This window comes from Arvicanthis niloticus, chromosome 1, assembly GCF_011762505.2.
Source record: "Arvicanthis niloticus isolate mArvNil1 chromosome 1, mArvNil1.pat.X, whole genome shotgun sequence".
Classification (NCBI taxonomy): Eukaryota; Metazoa; Chordata; class Mammalia; order Rodentia; family Muridae; genus Arvicanthis; species Arvicanthis niloticus.
The window spans coordinates 36,885,604-36,903,591 of NC_047658.1; the positions used below are offsets into that span (position 1 = coordinate 36,885,604).

The window sequence follows — 17,988 nt, forward strand, 5'->3', positions numbered from 1 at the left end:
ATTTAACATAATGTCCTTCAGGTTCATCCATGTTGTTGTAAATGAAAATACTTATTTTTTTAAATCAGAATAATAGTCCACTATGTTAAGTAAAATATACTAGCTCAATTTTTTTCTCAATTTAAAATTTTTCTCTTCATATTCAAGTTTCATTACTGTACATTTGCATATTACTGTATCAAAAGCCACAGTGCCTAGCTTAGAATTAGGGATTTGCTACTGTTGAGATCACTCTGGGAACATTATTTAACCTCTCTTGAGCCTCTCATACTGTATTGTGTGGGTAGGAATAGAACCTTGTCAGGGCAGGGATGCATAAAGTCCTGGGAACAACCCTCAGGCATGTGTGCACACAAAATAGCACACGTCCAAATATTTCCCACAATATAATACGTGTGAAATGGCTAGAACCATGCCTGTAACTCAGTAGAAACTACAAAGTTACTTGGTTTGATATTATTAATTATTTGAAAATGTTAAGATGAGACATTCTAGAAACTTATAATGGAGATAATCTCAAAAAAATACTAAAAAAGAATACTAAGATTTTCACCATGAGTGTATTTAATATTGATGCATAATAAACCAGATTACGTATCAACATAAGATGACGAGATGGGTGCCTTAATAGTAAGTAATAACTTCTACTGAACTATGTTCTTTAAATAGGCAAAGTGGCTGGGTCAGTTACCATTCATCACTAGACCTTAAATGAAGGAAGCTGAGAGACAAGCTCCTACTTTGTCTGAGGCAGGAGACAGATGGGACATCAGGAGAACCTGGATCAGCAGTATGGAGTGTGGTATAGCAGTAGCCAAGAGTTAAAGCATTTCCGGGGGCATGGGGAGCTCCGTGGGACTTAGGAAACTGACAAAATGTCACATGTCTGGGAAAGTGAAAACTTCTGATTCTCAAAGTCCATTCTGCAGTATTTTAAGAGTGGGTAAACAGCTGCTGGCGAAGGAGACTCTGTGGAGAGCTGCCTGCCTGCCTGCCTGCAAGCTGTGCGGAGTTCCAGGGTTCCATCCAGCTCTCCGGAGCTGTCGCCAGGTGGTACAGCTGCTTCCGCGAGTCATCCTTGTTCTATAAACCACACTTCTATTAGTAACCCCAATAAAAATGCATCAGTTTACCAAAATAAATAAGCAAACAAATAAATAATAAATATAATGGGACCTCATGAAACTGAGAAGCATGGACACTGCCATGCAAAGCGGCAGCCTAGAGAAAGCAGAAAGATGCCTTACCAACTTCATTTCCAATGGAGGACTAAGAACCAAAATCTATCAAGAACTCAAAAACTAGGTGCCATGAAAACAGATAACCCAAAGAAAAACATTGACTCTCAAAAGAGGAAAATCAAATGGCCGACAGTGCTTCCTAAGCTAGCCAGATGTGGTGGCAAAGTCCTGAGTCCCCCAGCACTTGGTAGGGGAAGGTAGAGGAGTTCAAGCATGGGCTACTAAAAGCCCTGCTCCAAGTCTGTCCCCTCCACAACCAAACACAAAGCAGCTGCTGTCAGGGACAGATAGCTGGTTTTGTCATGCTGCCTGAACCCTCTTGGTGTTTTCTGCAGACCACTGGATTCAGGCTGCTTCTGACTCTTCCTCATCTGTCTGTGATGGCTTCTTCTTAGGCCACATCTATTTCAGTAAGGCCTGGGTTAGGTTTTTTTTTTTGTTTGTTTGTTTGTTTGTTTGTTTTTCTGAGACAGGGTTTCTTTGTGTAGCCCTGGCTGTCCTGGAACTCACTCTGTAGACCAGGCTGGCCTCGAAATCAGAAATCCACCTGCCTCTCTGCTGGGTTAGTTTTTATGCACGGCAGAGACACACTTTCTGTACAGAGGAAAGATGAAAATCTGAGATGGCCGCCCTTTTTTGAAATGTAAGCGATCAAAAAACCCCAGTCAGTATCAGTTTTATTTTTTTTTTAAATCTACATTTGCTGTTGAAATCAGTATTTCTGACACTTCAACTGAAATATTCTGGATCCTTCCTCACTTGAAGTAATTTGTTTCACCCCCAACAAGATCAGTTTTGGAGGTCAGAGTGCATGGTTTAATATCTTGGCTATTTCCATCAGATCTGCTAACAGAATGATTATAATGCCCACCTCTAGCCACCACACAAATCCAAACAAAGCCCACTGAGTGTTGTTAATGTCTCAAACACATTTTTATTTATTGTGTGTATATGAGCATGTACATACCATTACACACAGTGAAGTTCAAAGGTCAATTTTAAAGTCTGTTCTCTTCTACTATGTGGGTCTTAGGCTTCACCATGGTTGGGCTTGGGAACCAGAGGTCAGTTGGTCTTGGGAACCACAGGTCAGTCAGGCTTGGGAACCAGCACCCATGCTTCCCAAACATGTCACACCTGTGCATTTATTAATCTGCTTGATCCACAGGACATGAAGTGGTAAGAGCACTCACAACGAGCTCCCTTTGTTTTTCTTTCTTTCTTTCTTTCTTTCTTTCTTTCTTTCTTTCTTTCTTTTTTCTTTTCTTGAGACAGTCTCACTCCCTTTCTTTCTTTTCTTTTTTTCTTTTTTCTTTCTTTCTTTTTTTTTTTTTTTTTTTTTTTGAGACAGTCTCACTTTATAGCCTGGTCTGACCTTAAACTAGAGGTAACTCCACTGCCTCAGCCTCCCAGGTGCTGGGATTACAGGTATGCGCCTCCGTTCCAGCTACACAATGTGCTTTAAGTAGCAGAAACGTTTTCATTGTCTAAATGAAGGCTCCCCCTCTTCTCCATCCTCTAGTAACTGTTACCAGACTGTATTATAATTGGTTATTCCCATAGTTTCCTCCTCCCCTAAAGCTTTTGTGCGCACAGAAGACAAAAATCATATATTACCTTTCTGGCTTTTAAACTTCTATACCTGGCACTCAGTAGTTCATGACCACATTCAGTTCAGGAATACACCAAGCCACCTGGTGAGCAGCTCCTTGGCAACGGGCAGCAGAGCTCACACTGTGAGCGCTGGGCTGGGCTCAGCGAGGTGAGCAGGAGGAAGAGCGGCCAGTAGAGAGCCGATTTCACTTGCAGAAATGGGATATTTCACTTTTCTATGATGAGGTAAACCATCTCACAGTCAACTGTGAGAGCAGAGTGAGGCTCCAGACCAACTGTTGACAACGTCGGAATACCTCAGAATGGTTATTTTTTTGTAACATCTTGGCACACATTTTTATCACACATAATCCAAGAGCTTGAAGCTTGATACATATTGTGATACTTCACCTGAAATACTCTGGATCCTTCCTCCCTTTAAGTAAAGAATTTGGTTTTGGTTGTTTTTACTTTCCCTCCTAAGGAAATCAGAATTCCTACGGGTCCTGCGCTTCTTGAATAACCATGAGACAACCCCAAATTTAGGGATTGCCATTGCCAGTGCATTTAGTAGAGAAACATTTGTATTTCTTTTTTTTTTTTTTTGGTTTTTCTTCGAGACAGGGTTTCTCTGTGTAGCCCTGGCTGTCCTGGAACTCACTCTGTAGACCAGGCTGGCCTCGAAATCAGAAATCCGCCCGCCTCTGCCTCCCAAGTGCTGGGATTAAAGGCGTGCGCCACCACTGCCCGGCTGTATTTCTTTTTTTTTAAAAAACCTAAAGTGTCAACTAAGTTCATCATGTTCATTTTCTCTCTGGCCCCAGTGATCACCTTAAAAAAAAAACCAAAAAAAAAAAAACTTAACAGCATGGAAGCATTCAGCTCCTACAGCGTCCATGCAGACTTCTATATTTTTATCAGTCCACCCACCTACAGTGGATTCAGAGTTCTCCAGCAGAGGCCAAGTTTTGTGACACACAGAAACTGTACCAGGATGAGTCACTCCAATCTCAGGTGTCAGGACAAGTCAAAGTGGAGACAATGCAAACAGCTTTCTCCTTTTGATGATCTTGTCCCAGTGAATGGCCAGATGTCCCCAGTGTGACATTTTTATCCGGTTGAAGATCTTGTCCCAGTGGATGGCCAGATGTCCCCAGTGTGGCATCTTTCAGCCAAGACCTTTGCTCTTAGCACCAACTGCAACCACGTGGCACACTTCTACATCCGCCCCCAGCTTCTGTAGTTCGTCCAGCCAGATCATCTGCTTACATGAAAGGCGATCACTGGGGCCTTTAACTTCCACCAGCTGCAAGAGAAGTTTCCAGACTCATCAACATCTTACTGATACAGAAGGGACCCAGTGAGCTACAGTTATTTAACCTGCTGTCTATCTAGATGGGTCAGTCTACAGCACCATACACATTTACAACAAACAGATATGGAACTAAGACATACCTTGGAAAATTCTGTGGGAACTAGACAATTCTTGCGTAAACTAAGTAGCAACTGAAGTGGTTTTAAGGTGCATACCGGGTTGCCATTCCCTACTTTAACTCCCAATTTGTTGTGTTTGTATCGGAACCTAGGTTTCATATTGCAATGTAGAAGGAAGGATCTGATCCCTGCCGGTCTGCCTCAAGGCTTCATTCCCGTCAGTCTTATCCCCACCCCAGGACCACAGATACATCTGCTGAGGGCACTTGTGACTCTCTGGGTGATTTAACTCAGCTTGTGAGGCTTGGTGGCAACCATGTGTACCTACTGCGCAGGAACCCAAGGAGGAACCTGGAGACAGAAACTGATGCAGAGGGGTGCAGCTCACTGGACTGCTCTCATGGCTTGCTCAGCCTGCTTTCTTATAGAACCCAGAGCCATAAGGGCTAACAATCATCCTGTAATGCTAGCATGTAGGAGGTGGGGATGGGGTCCCCAGAGCAAGCTGGCTAGCTAGCTAAACTACTGAGCACCTGGTTCAGTTAAGAGACCTTGCCTTGACATGTATGCTGGAAAGGCATCAAGGAAGAAACCCAGTGTCAACCTTGAGCCTCCACGGGCACACTCACCTGAACACCTATGTAACCACATTCATGCATGTAAGCACCCCTCCCCCAACACACCTATACACACACAAGACTCAATTATATGCTGCCTGGCATGGAGAAATACTTTAGTCAGTAAAGTGCTTTCCATGCAAGCATGACAACTTGATTTTGATCCACAGAGCCCATTAAGAAAGCAAGGCATGGTGGTGCACACTTGGTATCCTAGGGCTTGGAGTCAGGTAGATATGAATCTCTAGGCTGTGTGAGGGAGCAGTGCAACTGACAGGCATCAAGTGCTCCAAGAAGACTCAGGATGTAGAATTAACCCATCTTACTCTGGGTACCACAGGGAACCACTGACTGCAAGTTCCCTCTCTAAAGTCAGGCTTACCAGCCAGAGGCAGCTCACTTCTGACCTGGAAGCTTACATAAATGAGAGTAAATGGACACGGGCCAGGAGGAGGCCGTTCTTTCAAGGTCATAGTGTTAGATTCTGTCTGATACCAGAAGAAAAGCCAGTTCATGCAGCTCTTATGCCTAAACCTACATGGTTGGCAGAAGTGGAATCGGCAAACATTTCAGCTCTAAAGGAGTCGGGAAGTTAGGTGAGTTTTGTACTTAAATACTAAGGGAGAATCAGAAGCCCGGGCCAAAGAATATATAAACTCAGTTCTTCACTCAATAAGCCTGGAGTTCCATTGCATGAGAAAAATATTCTCAGCAGAGACAGCATCAATGTAACTGAGCGATAGCTACTCCCCAGCAAAACAGTTATTTTAACCCATACTCCAGAGCAGATAGAAAAGTATCTAAACAGATTACAAAAACACAAACGGAAACACAGAACTTCTAGAACAAAACACAAGAGAACCTCTTTGTGGTTTCAAATCAGGTATTTCACACCAAAGGTATGAAATCTACTCAAGAACACTGAATTTAATCAAAATTTAAAATTTCTGGTAATCAAAAGATACTATGATAAAATAAAAAGACAAATCCAACTAGGATAAAATTTGGGTCAGAAAAAAAGGGGAGATAAGAGAGGAAGGAAGAGAGGGAAGGAGTGGCAGAGATAGTGAGAGCGCACATGCAGTGTATGATAAAACTACCCAGTGAATGGACACAGGCACAACAACAGGCCCGGCCCAGGGTATGTGAACGTCCCATAGACTCCTGAGGTCCCAGGCCCACACTGTGTGAAGCCCCGCCTCCCAGTGTGCCCTGCAGCTGGTGACTTGTTCTAGTAACAGGATGTCGTACTGGTAGAGTATTACCTCCATGATGAGGTGGCATGAGACTGCCTGTCTTGCTTGCACCCCAGCTCCTCAGAGAAGCTTCTGAGCACCCCAGCCCTCAGTGACTATCAAGGAGTTTAATCCTTCCAACAGCCAGGAAGAAAATGCCCAGCACGTGAACCGTAATAGTTGCTGATAAAACTACAAATGGTGTTCTCTACTGACCTTGCAATGGAGCCTCTGAGAATTCCACACAACCAAGTCAGGGAGGCCCCCTCGGCAGTGCCGAAAGTCAGCAGCCAGGCGCCTGCACACACCACTGAGGACAGGGCCCCCGAGGCAGGAGACAAGATCCTAAACACATTACAAAAGGAGAGTTATCCACCTTGAGGGCAGAGACCCCAAGACAGGCTTGAGCGGCCATCAGAGGACACCAGTACACTTCAACAAAGCTCCAGGAACACCAGAAGTAGCTCTGCTGCTGGACCAGGCTCCAGAGTGGCTGGCAGAACCCCACAGGCAAGCTCTGGGAAAGACCTCTTCGTGGTCAGTTACCAACTTCTGCCTGGTGTGGACATCTTGTACCACATCTGATGAAGAGGGAGTGTGACTCAGCACTCAGGATGACAAGGCCTTTCAGAGATCAGCGGCTGCAGGGCACAGAAGTCACCCCTCCCGATGCAGCCACAAAAGGAAGGGAAACTGGGAAAGGTATCAGGCTTTCTGAGTGTCCTCATGCGTCTATCACTAACACACACACACACACACACACACACACACACACACACACACACACACAGCTATTCATGTTTACATATCCTTACGTGCGCACGCACGCACGCACGCATGCACGCACCCCTCTGTATTCTGATACAATTGCCAAACCACAGCCAGCACGGTGAGGGAATGACTGACCAGATTGCAGGGAAATATCACCTGAGCTTGCTGCAGGGAGGTGAAGCGGTCCCAGCTGACCAGAGAAGCCACTCTGCCTTGCTGGGCCTGCCATGCTTCGGTCACCCAGGCCCGCAGACTCTCGGCAGGGGCGCTGTGGATCAGCTGCAGCCTGGCTTCCAGGGCCTGCTCCCTGCTTGAGAAGAAGCTGTCCGTGAGCAAATCCAGGGGGGAGGCCTGTGTGGAGGAGAAAGGAAACTTTTCTACCATGCCTGGGGAGGGCACTACACAGGGAATGCTGGAGCCCTGTGAGATCTGAAGCTAGCCAATTGGTTGATATACTTTTTTCCTTAGAGGAGGTGAGTTAAAATTATCAGATACAAGTAACCTTATCCTGGGTTTCTAGTTTGCTGTGAGTGGAATTGGCTGAGCTCCCGGTGGTGCTGGTGGGACTGTGTGTGAGAGCCCATGGTTGGATGCTACAGCTAGGCCAGGTGCTCAGCTGAGGGGCTCAGTACTAAAGTCAAAATGGAATATTGAAGGGAATCTAGGCTTGGGGTTAAAATCTACTAGTCCCTGTTTACAAACAAAAGGTCCTTTTCCTATGCAATTACTACTACAGAGGGTACAGCCCAAAGATCACGGAGAGCCAGGCTGCTGCTGGCTGGAGACCCTGCTGCAGAGGAAGGCACAAAGCACAGGCATACACAGGAGAGGCCCTGGTGTGATGGTTTTAGAGGTTACCTGGTAGGCATTTCTGAAGACATCTGGTATTCCATCCATGAAGATGATATCCCACAGCAGGAGGCCACACAGGGTGCTGAAGGTGGATCCTTCTCCGTGAATCCCTAAAACAATGTCACACGAGGAGAAAACCACCCATTTTACCTGGTTGTTTAAGAATACTGTGATGACCTAATGCAAATTTTTCTCTTTCAGGGAAAGAACTGAGATACGGTTGATTCTGAAAGACATATCTTTCCATGCTATTCCAGCTCAGTCTTCACACTATCTTCTTTGCATATAGAAGCTTTATTTAAGGGGAAAACTTCCAGTGGGCATTGGAAAGTCACAGAGCAGTGGTTCTCAATAGTAGTGGACAGCCTACCGGGCAATTTGCTTTAGCAAAGCAGACTTCCTACGCGGCCTCTAGAGGTTCTAAGTGAGTGGGCAAACTAGGCTATGTGCAAAATTCTTAAGCAGGCTCTGGCACAGGCCCCGGTTAGAACCTACAAGAAAGGATTCCCCAACAGGGGCTGACAAAAGGCCAGGCATTCAGGGCAGCCCCGCAACCTCAGGCTTATGCAACACTCCTTCCATTCCCCGGGCTCATCACGCAACACTCCCTCCGTTCCCTGGGCTCACCCATTCATTAAGTGGATTTGGCCTGATGAGGTTATTTCACTGTTCCTGATATGCAGGGCTTCTACAACAACTGTCATCTGTAAAGCCCACCACGTTCTAGTGCCCTCCTCATGCTGAAGACACAATCACTCAGAGAACACAATCACCCTTATTGAACAGTTGGGTCCTAGGGCTACCGCAAGTCAACAGCGGGGTATGGAGCGATGAAAGCCTTGACACAGGCTTAGACCTGTGTCCCCCGGAGTGCTGACTTACCAAGATCCTCTCTCTCTAACCTGGGTGTCTCTGTACAGCCACAAAGACCCCAGCAAAGGAAGACAGCTATGTGGTTCTCTCTACCTTCCTATCCTGCTCGCACTGGCAATAAAGCTCCCAGAGAGCACAGGGGAGAAAGCAACACGGGTGTTCAATGCTCAGGTGTCTAGTAAGGGAGGTGGTGGCTGCAGCCTGTGGCCGCGTTCTTCCTTCTATCCTGAACTCCAGAGCTGTGGAGGGCTTTGTTTGTTCCCTCCCAGTTCCGGCTCCTGTCCTTCTGGCCTGTTTCCACGGTACAAAAGGACAGAGTGAACAGCCTGTGCTCAGCCTGGCTGAAACAAGCCCCCCCCCCCCCCCCCCCCCCCCCCCCCCCCCCCCCCCCCCCCCCCGGCTACCAGGAGCATCCACATCAGGATACCTGGCTCTGGCCTGCCGGGAAGAGAGCTGAGCCTCACTTGCAGGTTTCTGTCCCTGTGTGAGTATCACTCCATCACTGACATGGAGGTCAGACTCATTCCTGACCGCTACTATGCTCTGAATTCTTATGGCAGTCATTTTTGGAATAATCCTCCTGCCTTATTCAGAAATAGCTTCCCTGGAGGGTTTAAAATTTCCTCTACATAAATCTCTCTACAATGAAACCCAGCAGCAAGTCACATCAATTTTCCAATATATTAGAATGTAATATAAATTTAAAACATCTTATGTGGAGATATTTTATGCTCTGGAAAAAGAATTTCCTGCTGTTTTTCAGGCTCCTGGATAAACCGGAAACATTTTCCTGTGCTGCATTCCTCTAGCCAGGAGAGGATTGGTTGACATATCTCCTGTGACATCACCTAGGGCCTGGAACTTCCATTCTGCTCCTTGATGTCTAAGCTTTTCAGGCTCACTGCATCTCACTGTTTTCAGCCGTGTCAGCGGTTCTTCCCTAGAGCATCACCTTCCCTGCGAGCAGGAGAGCGGTGAGCACATTAATCCTAAGGCTCGGTACGGAGAAACAATTCCACAACATCCTATCTTCACGGCCCAACTCCCCGAGACCCACACATAATGCCACCATCTGATAATACTGCGGGGTTTCACACCAGTGACCCTAAGGCAGGGGCACAGGGAGAGGTCTGCCTGAGCACAAGGACAGGACTTGGCTGTCTCCAGGGCAGACCATGAGAGCTGCTCGGCCAGTGCCATGAGTGGACATGATGGACTGGCTAATTAGATCCAGGGGGAGAAGAAGCAGGAGGGAGGAGAAAGATGGGAGTCTGAGCGGGTGTGTGGCCAGCACATCCTCGTCTCGGGTACCTGACAGGGAGCCTCCACTCTATTTCCTTCCTCCAGGGTAGACTTCTGTTTTCCTACTTATTACGCTTTACAAAGGTGCCTGAGGTGGACATTTGATTTTTCAATTATAAGGTATGTGTTCAAGCCCTCACTTTTCTTTGGGCTGTGGCTAAAGCATTACTTACAGTATACTCTCTGAGACAAACTGTGAAGAAAGACTAAAATGGGGAGAAACAGGTATCGGGAAATGTACAAACTCAAGGAATTGCCAACTGACATAAGAAATTCACTACTTAAAACAAAAAGTCTCTTCACCCTGTAATGCACAGGCCCCCACATGGGTGAGGGAAGCCAGCGCAGCCGGCACTCTAGGTGACTGCGCCAACACTCAGCTCTGTGCCCAGGCAGGTCCAACCATGACACTCACAGCTTCACTATCCCACTCCTGGGAGGCAGCCTGATGGCCGATGGCCCCTGAAAGAGCCTCCGATACATAGACCAGGAAATTGTAAGAGGAGAGCCAAGTCCACTACCACCTGAGTGTCTGGCACAGAAGGACCAGGAACGACCAAGTCAGGAATGTGGAGGAGTGCGAAGGGGCAGCCCTACCCTCGGGGGCTGTGTGTGCATCACATACTAAAGCATCCCAGAGCCCTAAAGGCAGTGTAGCAGAAGGACAAGTGGACTGGGGCGGGGGCGGGGGCGGGGCAAGCTGCGTGTGGCTGTGCAGTTGGTGCTGTAGCCACTGCACTTAGGGAGCCTCTCGATTCTGCACTGGTCATTATGCTACAGCAGTTTCTCGCTGGACACTCACATTCAACGAGCAAACCAGCAGTGTAGGAAGCCGCTGTTAGCGGTGGTATAATTCGCCATTCCAAGATGGCGCGGACATCGTGTCCTTCCCACTAGTAAACAATGGACTGCGCAGGTGCAAAAGGCAAAAGCGCGCCAAAAGTCACTGCCCATCCCCGGGCGTAATATGGGGTGATGAGTGAACAGCCAATCAGAAGTGAACACGTCACTCTAGGGTGTATTTAAGCTGTGCCTCTTCCTGTCTTTGGCCCTTCCGCGGTCTTTCACGTTTGCTGATACAAGTAAAGCCTCGCTGTGGTGATACCTGAATTCTGCCTCTCATGTTTCTCTTCCACGGGTGAAAAGGGGACACGGGAGGCGCGCGCAACACAGCAGGCCCTGCAGCATCCCTCCTCTCTACCCTGCAACAGCGCCAAGACCTCGAGGCTCCTAGCTCTGAAACTTGTGCTCTTAGAAGCTAGCAGAATTCCTTTCAAGCTCCTCATACCTAAGACCTTACTGTGTGCCCACTGTGTGTGCCCCTCAGATGCTGGTCCTGGCCCTCTAGGACAGCTTCATTACCAGGCACACTCTCTGTCTTCCTTCAGATCTCTACCCGACGCCAGCCTCTGGTAGCAAAGGCAGTCTCCTTACAGCGCCCACCCTACCACAGAGCACCGTCCACACGGCAGCACAGCCGCACAACATCCCTGGTTTGTTTTTTTTTTTCCCCACACCTCTGGACAGCTGTGGCTTCTACTGAGGTCAGAGAGGAGAGCAACCCACTACTGATGAACCATCCAGCAACACTCTTCCCCCATTTGCTGACTGACTGGGATGCAGGGACACACTGCTCAGCCTACCTTGGTCAAAGCCGCTTTGCCTGTAATAATCCAGCGCCAGTTCCTCCACAGAACACAGGACTGTGGTGGGGTTGGTCGGGTCTCCGCCCTCAATGACAAACACAGACTTGCCCATCCCATGCTGTGGGCACAGCCTGCCCGTGATGGTCACCTAGAATGGTAGCAAAAAGCATCAATCAAAGTCGGGCATGCTAGCATTAAGGAGGCAGAGGCAGGTGGATTTCTCTGAGTTTGAGATTAGCCTGTCTATATAGTAAGTCCCAGGCCAGCTACGGCTACATAGTGGGTTGCTCTTTCCCTCAAAAACAAAATAAAACAAACCCATTTGATTAGCCCCTGGAAATACCACTGTCCCAAATGAGAATTAGACCATTCTGAGTCCAAGAGGAAGTTACATATTAAAATGATTCCAGGGGTGGGGGAGGTACACAGAAGAATCTAGGGTTTAAATCAAGGGCACAGCAAAGAGAACTGGATGCAGCCGGAGTTTAACCAACAACAAACACAAAAGCACCCAAAGGACACCTACGTGCTTAACGTCTCCCACGGCAACTTCTGGCAGCCGACTCAAGAGGTGCTTGTACTTTTTGCAGCTCGGAGACTCTCGAAGACGCACGGCTCGCTGATAAAGAGAAAGTCGGTGTCCGGTCCTCACATGTGGATCTGCCAGGCCTTCCCTGATGCACCTAATTGCCTAGCAATTAACAAGTCACATGTCAAGATCCCCAATGTCCAAAGGCAGCAGCTGTCGATTTACTTTGACAAGAAACCTGGAGACTAATTATTCTATTTCCACAAATAGGTAAACGATGCCTGGAGAAGCACAGGCTATCTCCTTAGGTCTCATTGCAAGGGTCTAACGAGACCTGCTATCACTCACATGGCCAGAGGAGAACTGCCTGGCAGGAGTGGAGACGTTCTTGTCTGTTTGATTTTGCTTGCCTCTGCCTCCCTAGTGCTGGGATTAAAGGTGTGTGCGACCATGCCCAGCTGAATGAAGGCACTGTAATGAGACACTTGTGCCCTCCCCTTCCTCTGTCAGATTACTGAGACAATGAGCTCCAAGAAACTAACGTTTCCCCATGTCTCATGCTGGTAGGAGAGGCTGAGGCCCTGGGGTCAGCCAGAAAAGCTTGTCTCCTGGAACAAGACTGTACACAGCCCTGACAACTTGTCAGACCACCTTGCAGGAGAGGCTGGAGCTGAGACAAGGCTAGCCCACCACGGGCAGGGCCACACAGTGCTCAGACTGTGTAGCTCTGTGGCTTCTTGTCCTCGGTCTGTTTTCCTTTGTGTACACATTCAGTTTTATTTGAACAAAGCAATGTATATGCTTTTAACTTAGAACATTGAGCATCACCTTTGTCCCCAAAGTGGGAAAAAAATTTAAAATAAACAAAATTGCAGTGAGCTGTGGGGCTGGAGAGGTGGCTGAAGAAAGCCATAGGCTTCATTTCCAGAGGCCACATTTTTTTAATTGCCAGCATTTACATAGTGGCACACAACTATCTGTAATTCTAGTTCCAGGAAATCCGATGCCCTCTTCTGGCCTTCTTACGTACTGCAAGCATGCAGTGCACAGACATAAACCCAGACAAAACACCCATATGCATAGTAACTTTAAGAATCACAATAAGGAAAGTTAACTTCAAATAAAATTATTCAGGTTCTGCTGACCTCTCACATTGAGTGGCAGGGCTCCAGTCAGCATTAGCAGAGAATTTTACTTTATATGTGTCACCTTAGTGGGTTGGAGAGAAGTTGAGAGTACTTATTGTTTTTGAAGATGACCAGCAAGATGGAGTTCCCAGCACCCACATGATGGTTTACAGCCATCCTTAACTCCAGTTCCAGGAGATCCAACACCCTCTTCAGAGCTCCATGGGCACCAGGCACTCACATGGTGCACATACATACATGCAGGCAAAACACTCACACAATAAAATAAATCTAAAAAAGAATTTTTAGTGTCATCTTAAAGTGTATTGTCTATTAAACAATTCTACAGCTGTAAGAGAAACTACGTTGTCAAAACAGTCTCCTAACGCACCCAATGCCCCAAGCCTACCCTTTGCTGACCTTCTGTGTATTTAAATTTTCCCCTTTTATTAAACATGAAGAAATAGATCCATGTTGGTAAATACTGTCTATATTCACAGAGACACAATGTAGTCTCTGAGCCCAATATACAGAAGGAGGAGGGGAAAGCTGAAAATTCTATGTGGTGTTACAACGGGGCCAGGCACCTGCTAGCCTGTGGCACAGCAAGGGAGCAGGTTTCTCCCACAGTCACAGCAGTGTCATGGATGCCACAGAGTTTGTGCTGAGACAAGAAAGAATACATATGAATTTACAATAGAAAAGTGGAGACTCTGTTTCCACTGTATTTTGCTTACGTTATGCTTCCCTATATAGGTTGAGAGCAATGGTATTAAGAGACCTCAAAACAGGGCAACTGAGCAGAATAGGGGACCAACTTTTACTCCTGACTAGAGAAAATTAATAAGAAAAAAACCTTAAGGGTTAGACCCCATCAGTGTCCAGCATTTTCTTGTTCATCCTCCTGTCTCCTCTCCGTCACCATCACTCTTATCCCCTTCAGCACAATTGCTCAGCCTCCTCCCACCCCCATCTCCTTCTATATCATCATCTTCTCCTCCATCTCCAAAGCAGGAGCCAGTTGTACTGCTAGAGATTTGGCCAGGTATCAGCTTCTCCCACCCACAGAGAATGGTCAGGAAACTGGGTGAGGAAAACCCCTGGTTCTTCTGGCTGCCTCTCTCTGCAGGCCGACCCTGCATTTGACTTGGGTGTTCTGTGAGATCCTTTCTGAGTTTCCACCTGATTTCAGTGATGTCTGAAGTCAGACTGACACTCTCTTAGATGAAATTCTCTGGAGAGAATTTTGTTTCGAGAGTAAGGATTCTCATCCAGATAAAACCCCACATCTTCAGATTCTGTCTCTTCTCAACCACAGATACTCCAACACCTCATCACCCTCTTCCTCAGGCAGTGCAACCTTGCGGATGGTTGACCGAGGATGTTACCTAAAGGTCTGGGATTTGGACGGTCAGGTCTGCCTCTTCTTTAAGAATGGTTACAGTTTGTTCTACTTCTGTTCTGCTCGCAACATTTCCTCACTGCCTTGTTCATTAAGTCCATTTCATTTGGTTCAGTATATTCAATGTTTCTTGCTGCCGCTTTTCTGAGGTCTCGAAGGCTCGCTCCATGATTGAAACTGAGCTCTTTTTACTGACTGGCCGCCAGTGCCACAATGGTGCTGCGAGGCTGTGGGATGGGAAGAGCAGAGAGCCATGGAGAGCACTCACTGCATGAAGCTGGCTGCATGGCCTTGGCTCTCTGCCCTCTGTGGAACCCAAACCTCAAGCCAGGACCCAGAAGGAGGGTGGGGGTGGGGTCACAGGGCCTCTGTATTTATTCCTTTCCCAATGTGGCTACACCAAGTTCAAAAGGTAGAGGATGCTTTTCACTAGTCCTCATCTCTACAATGGGCCAACAAGGACAAAGCCTAGCTTGTCAGTGCTGTCGGTGCCCAGGTTCTGATCCTAACCACTCCATTAATGAGAGGATCTAAACAGCTACCCCCTCACAGTGACCGTGACCTAAGAGACGCTCAAGTCACAGACTGAAGAGGACTTACTGGAAGCCTTGGTCCCTTGGCTTCTCAGGACACCAGCTGGGAAAGTCAGACACACCTGACCTCACTGACAGAGGGTTGGGGGTCTTCAAAGCAAGTTACACAGTGACTCTAGATGCAGGCAGGAACAGAGTTGAGCAGAACTCCTTCCTTACACACAGAGAGGAACCTAATGTTCCCATTTTCTAAGGTTCTTCCAAGTTCAGCAGAAATACAAAGACAGCATTCCTTGGATCTTACTCTACTCAGATGAAGATATTCAGAAAGTGAATACTGACTCGTGCTGGCCAGGATGTGGAAATCCAGAGCCCGAGTCTTACTGGCGGGGATATAAAAATGGAGGGAATACTGCAAACACCACTCTGACAGCTTTCTTTAAGATTTACATATGTATATGAGTGTTCTGCCTGCGTGTATGTCTGTACATCAGAAGAGGGACTCAGACGCCATTACTGATGGTTGTGAGCCACCATGTTGTGCTGGGCATTGAACTCAGAACCTCAGAAGAGCAGCCAGTGTTCTTAACTGATGAGCCAGCTCTCTAACCCTCAGTTTGGCAGCTTTTAAAGAGCCAGACATAGAGCTGCCACAGGAGGCGGCAGTTTCTTCCTTAGGTACATCCCTAAAGAATTAAACGAGGCACCCAAGAAGTACTGCATACCCATATCCACAGCAGCCACATTCCCAACAGCCAAAGGGCAGAGGGGGCCTGAGCATCCATTTATATAGGTGACTGAACAAATAAACTTTGGTCTGCACATGCCACCCCACATCCATCGTTCATCCATGACAACAAATGAAGTCACAATATACTGGAGTAAGGATGGAACTCTGATGCAAACGCCAAGTCAAACAAACCAGGAAAACTGGGCTAAGAGGGTGGCTGGCAGGACTGTTGGGAAAAGTTAACAAGAGCCAGACATTGTCAGCTTTGATCAGCAGGAGGCTGGGGAGACAGCTCTGTGGGTAAAGCACTTGGTAGACAGAGTGAGGAATCCTCAGAACCCATGGAAACCAGGGCACAGGGGCAACCATTCCTTTGTAACCCTAGTATTACTGCAACAAGACGGGAGGGGAAACAGGAGGTGTTCCTGAGCTCAGGTGCCAGCCAGCCTGGTACATCCGGCAGTGAACCAGAGACTCCATCTCAAACAAGGTGAAAGCTGAGGACCACCACCTGAGGTTGTCCTCAACCTCCACATGCACACTGCAGCACCTGCATAAGCACACTCATAGGTATATGAACACACACACACACGTGCACACTCGCGTTAAGGACACACACACACAGTTACACACAGATGATATACACACAGATACACACAGATATGCAAACACACAAACAGACACACAGATTTTCAATAAAGATATACAGATACACAGATTCTCATACACAGACATACACACATAGATACACACACAGATACACAGATATTCATACACATACACCCACAGATATACACACATAGATACATACACACAAATAATCATACAGATACCTACACACATAAAAAATACACAAATATACCCACACATATAAAAATACACAGATATACATACACACTCACTGATACAAGATACACACACAGACACACACAGATTCACATGCATACACAGAGATATGCACATATATACACATAGACATATACACACATATAAAAACACATATACAGATAAACCCAAACAAAGAAACACACACACACACACACACACACACACACACACACACACACACACACACTGTTAAGGAGACAGAAAGGCTAAGTCTAACTCTACTCCCGAAATAGTGAGGCAAGCAGGAAGCCTGTGGCTCACAGAAATGGGCAATGACCACAGCAGACTTGGACTAAAAACTCAACGGGGTACAACAATGTAGGTAATGCTGCCACAGAAGCGTATCTAAAGTGGCTTAAAAAGGAAACTTTACACATTTTTTATCCTAACAGAAAAATAAATACTAAAAGAAAAATGAAAGACTGGCAGGATGGCTCAGTAGGTAAGCCCACTGCAGCCAAGCCTGAAAACTTGAATTTAATCCTGGGACCTATATGGTAAGGGGAGAGAAATTCCCCACAAGTTCATCTCTCACCTCCACACGCACATGCATACACATACAAGATACACTTTAAAAATTTAAAGAAAAAACTTAAAAACAAAACAAAACCAAAACCCAAGGAACGAATGGAAGCCCAAGCGGAGAGGAACTAATGATGTGTCTACAGGAGTCATGAAGGGTGAGCAGGGCCCTGCGGCACACGCTGGTCCTGGGAAGGGTGGCCAGGTGGCCCCAGTTCCCAGGGGTGTGCCCCTACAGCCTGTGTCCTACAGACAGACATAACCCCGGAAGACAGAGGATGTAGGGACAGGATAACAGGAGCTGTGTGGATGGCACTGAGCGTATTGGGAAAAGGTTAAAAGAAACTAGACCTTTCTTAGCATGGATGTCGGTCTGGCCCTATGACTACAGCGAACGTTTGCAGAACTGTGAACAAGGAGGAATGGGTAACATCTTTGGCCATAAATACAGCGAGAGACGAGAGGGAGCAGAGACACATGTGGCTCTCCTTCCTAGGCTGGGTTCTGGGCCAGCAAGCACCCTGCCTTGCTAGTTAAACCTCAGCACGCAGCAGGAGGAAGAGGCACCATGCCCACCTCCAGGACAGAAAACGGTTTCTGTTGGCTTTGCATGGGCACCTGAGGTAACAAGGCTCTGGTTTAGTAGAAAGCAGTAAAAAAATACTACATCATACTTCCACATTCCATGGACAA

General features: G+C 47.0%; 1 protein-coding gene across 1 annotated transcript in view; it reads right to left on the bottom strand.

The window, feature by feature from the left end:
- Nucleotides 1-3,400: 3,400 nt before the first annotated feature.
- The window catches only part of Fan1 (FANCD2 and FANCI associated nuclease 1), a 30,218-nt gene continuing 15,630 nt past the window's right edge, over nucleotides 3,401-17,988 (bottom strand). The window contains exons 9-14 of the mRNA XM_076935283.1: nucleotides 12,091-12,255; nucleotides 11,562-11,712; nucleotides 7,750-7,853; nucleotides 7,048-7,242; nucleotides 6,337-6,465; nucleotides 3,401-4,140 (exon numbers count right to left, since the gene is read on the bottom strand). Of these exons, the coding sequence (XP_076791398.1) occupies nucleotides 4,003-4,140; nucleotides 6,337-6,465; nucleotides 7,048-7,242; nucleotides 7,750-7,853; nucleotides 11,562-11,712; nucleotides 12,091-12,255 (882 nt within the window). The 3' untranslated portion in view covers nucleotides 3,401-4,002. The remainder of the gene's footprint in view (nucleotides 4,141-6,336; nucleotides 6,466-7,047; nucleotides 7,243-7,749; nucleotides 7,854-11,561; nucleotides 11,713-12,090; nucleotides 12,256-17,988) is intronic.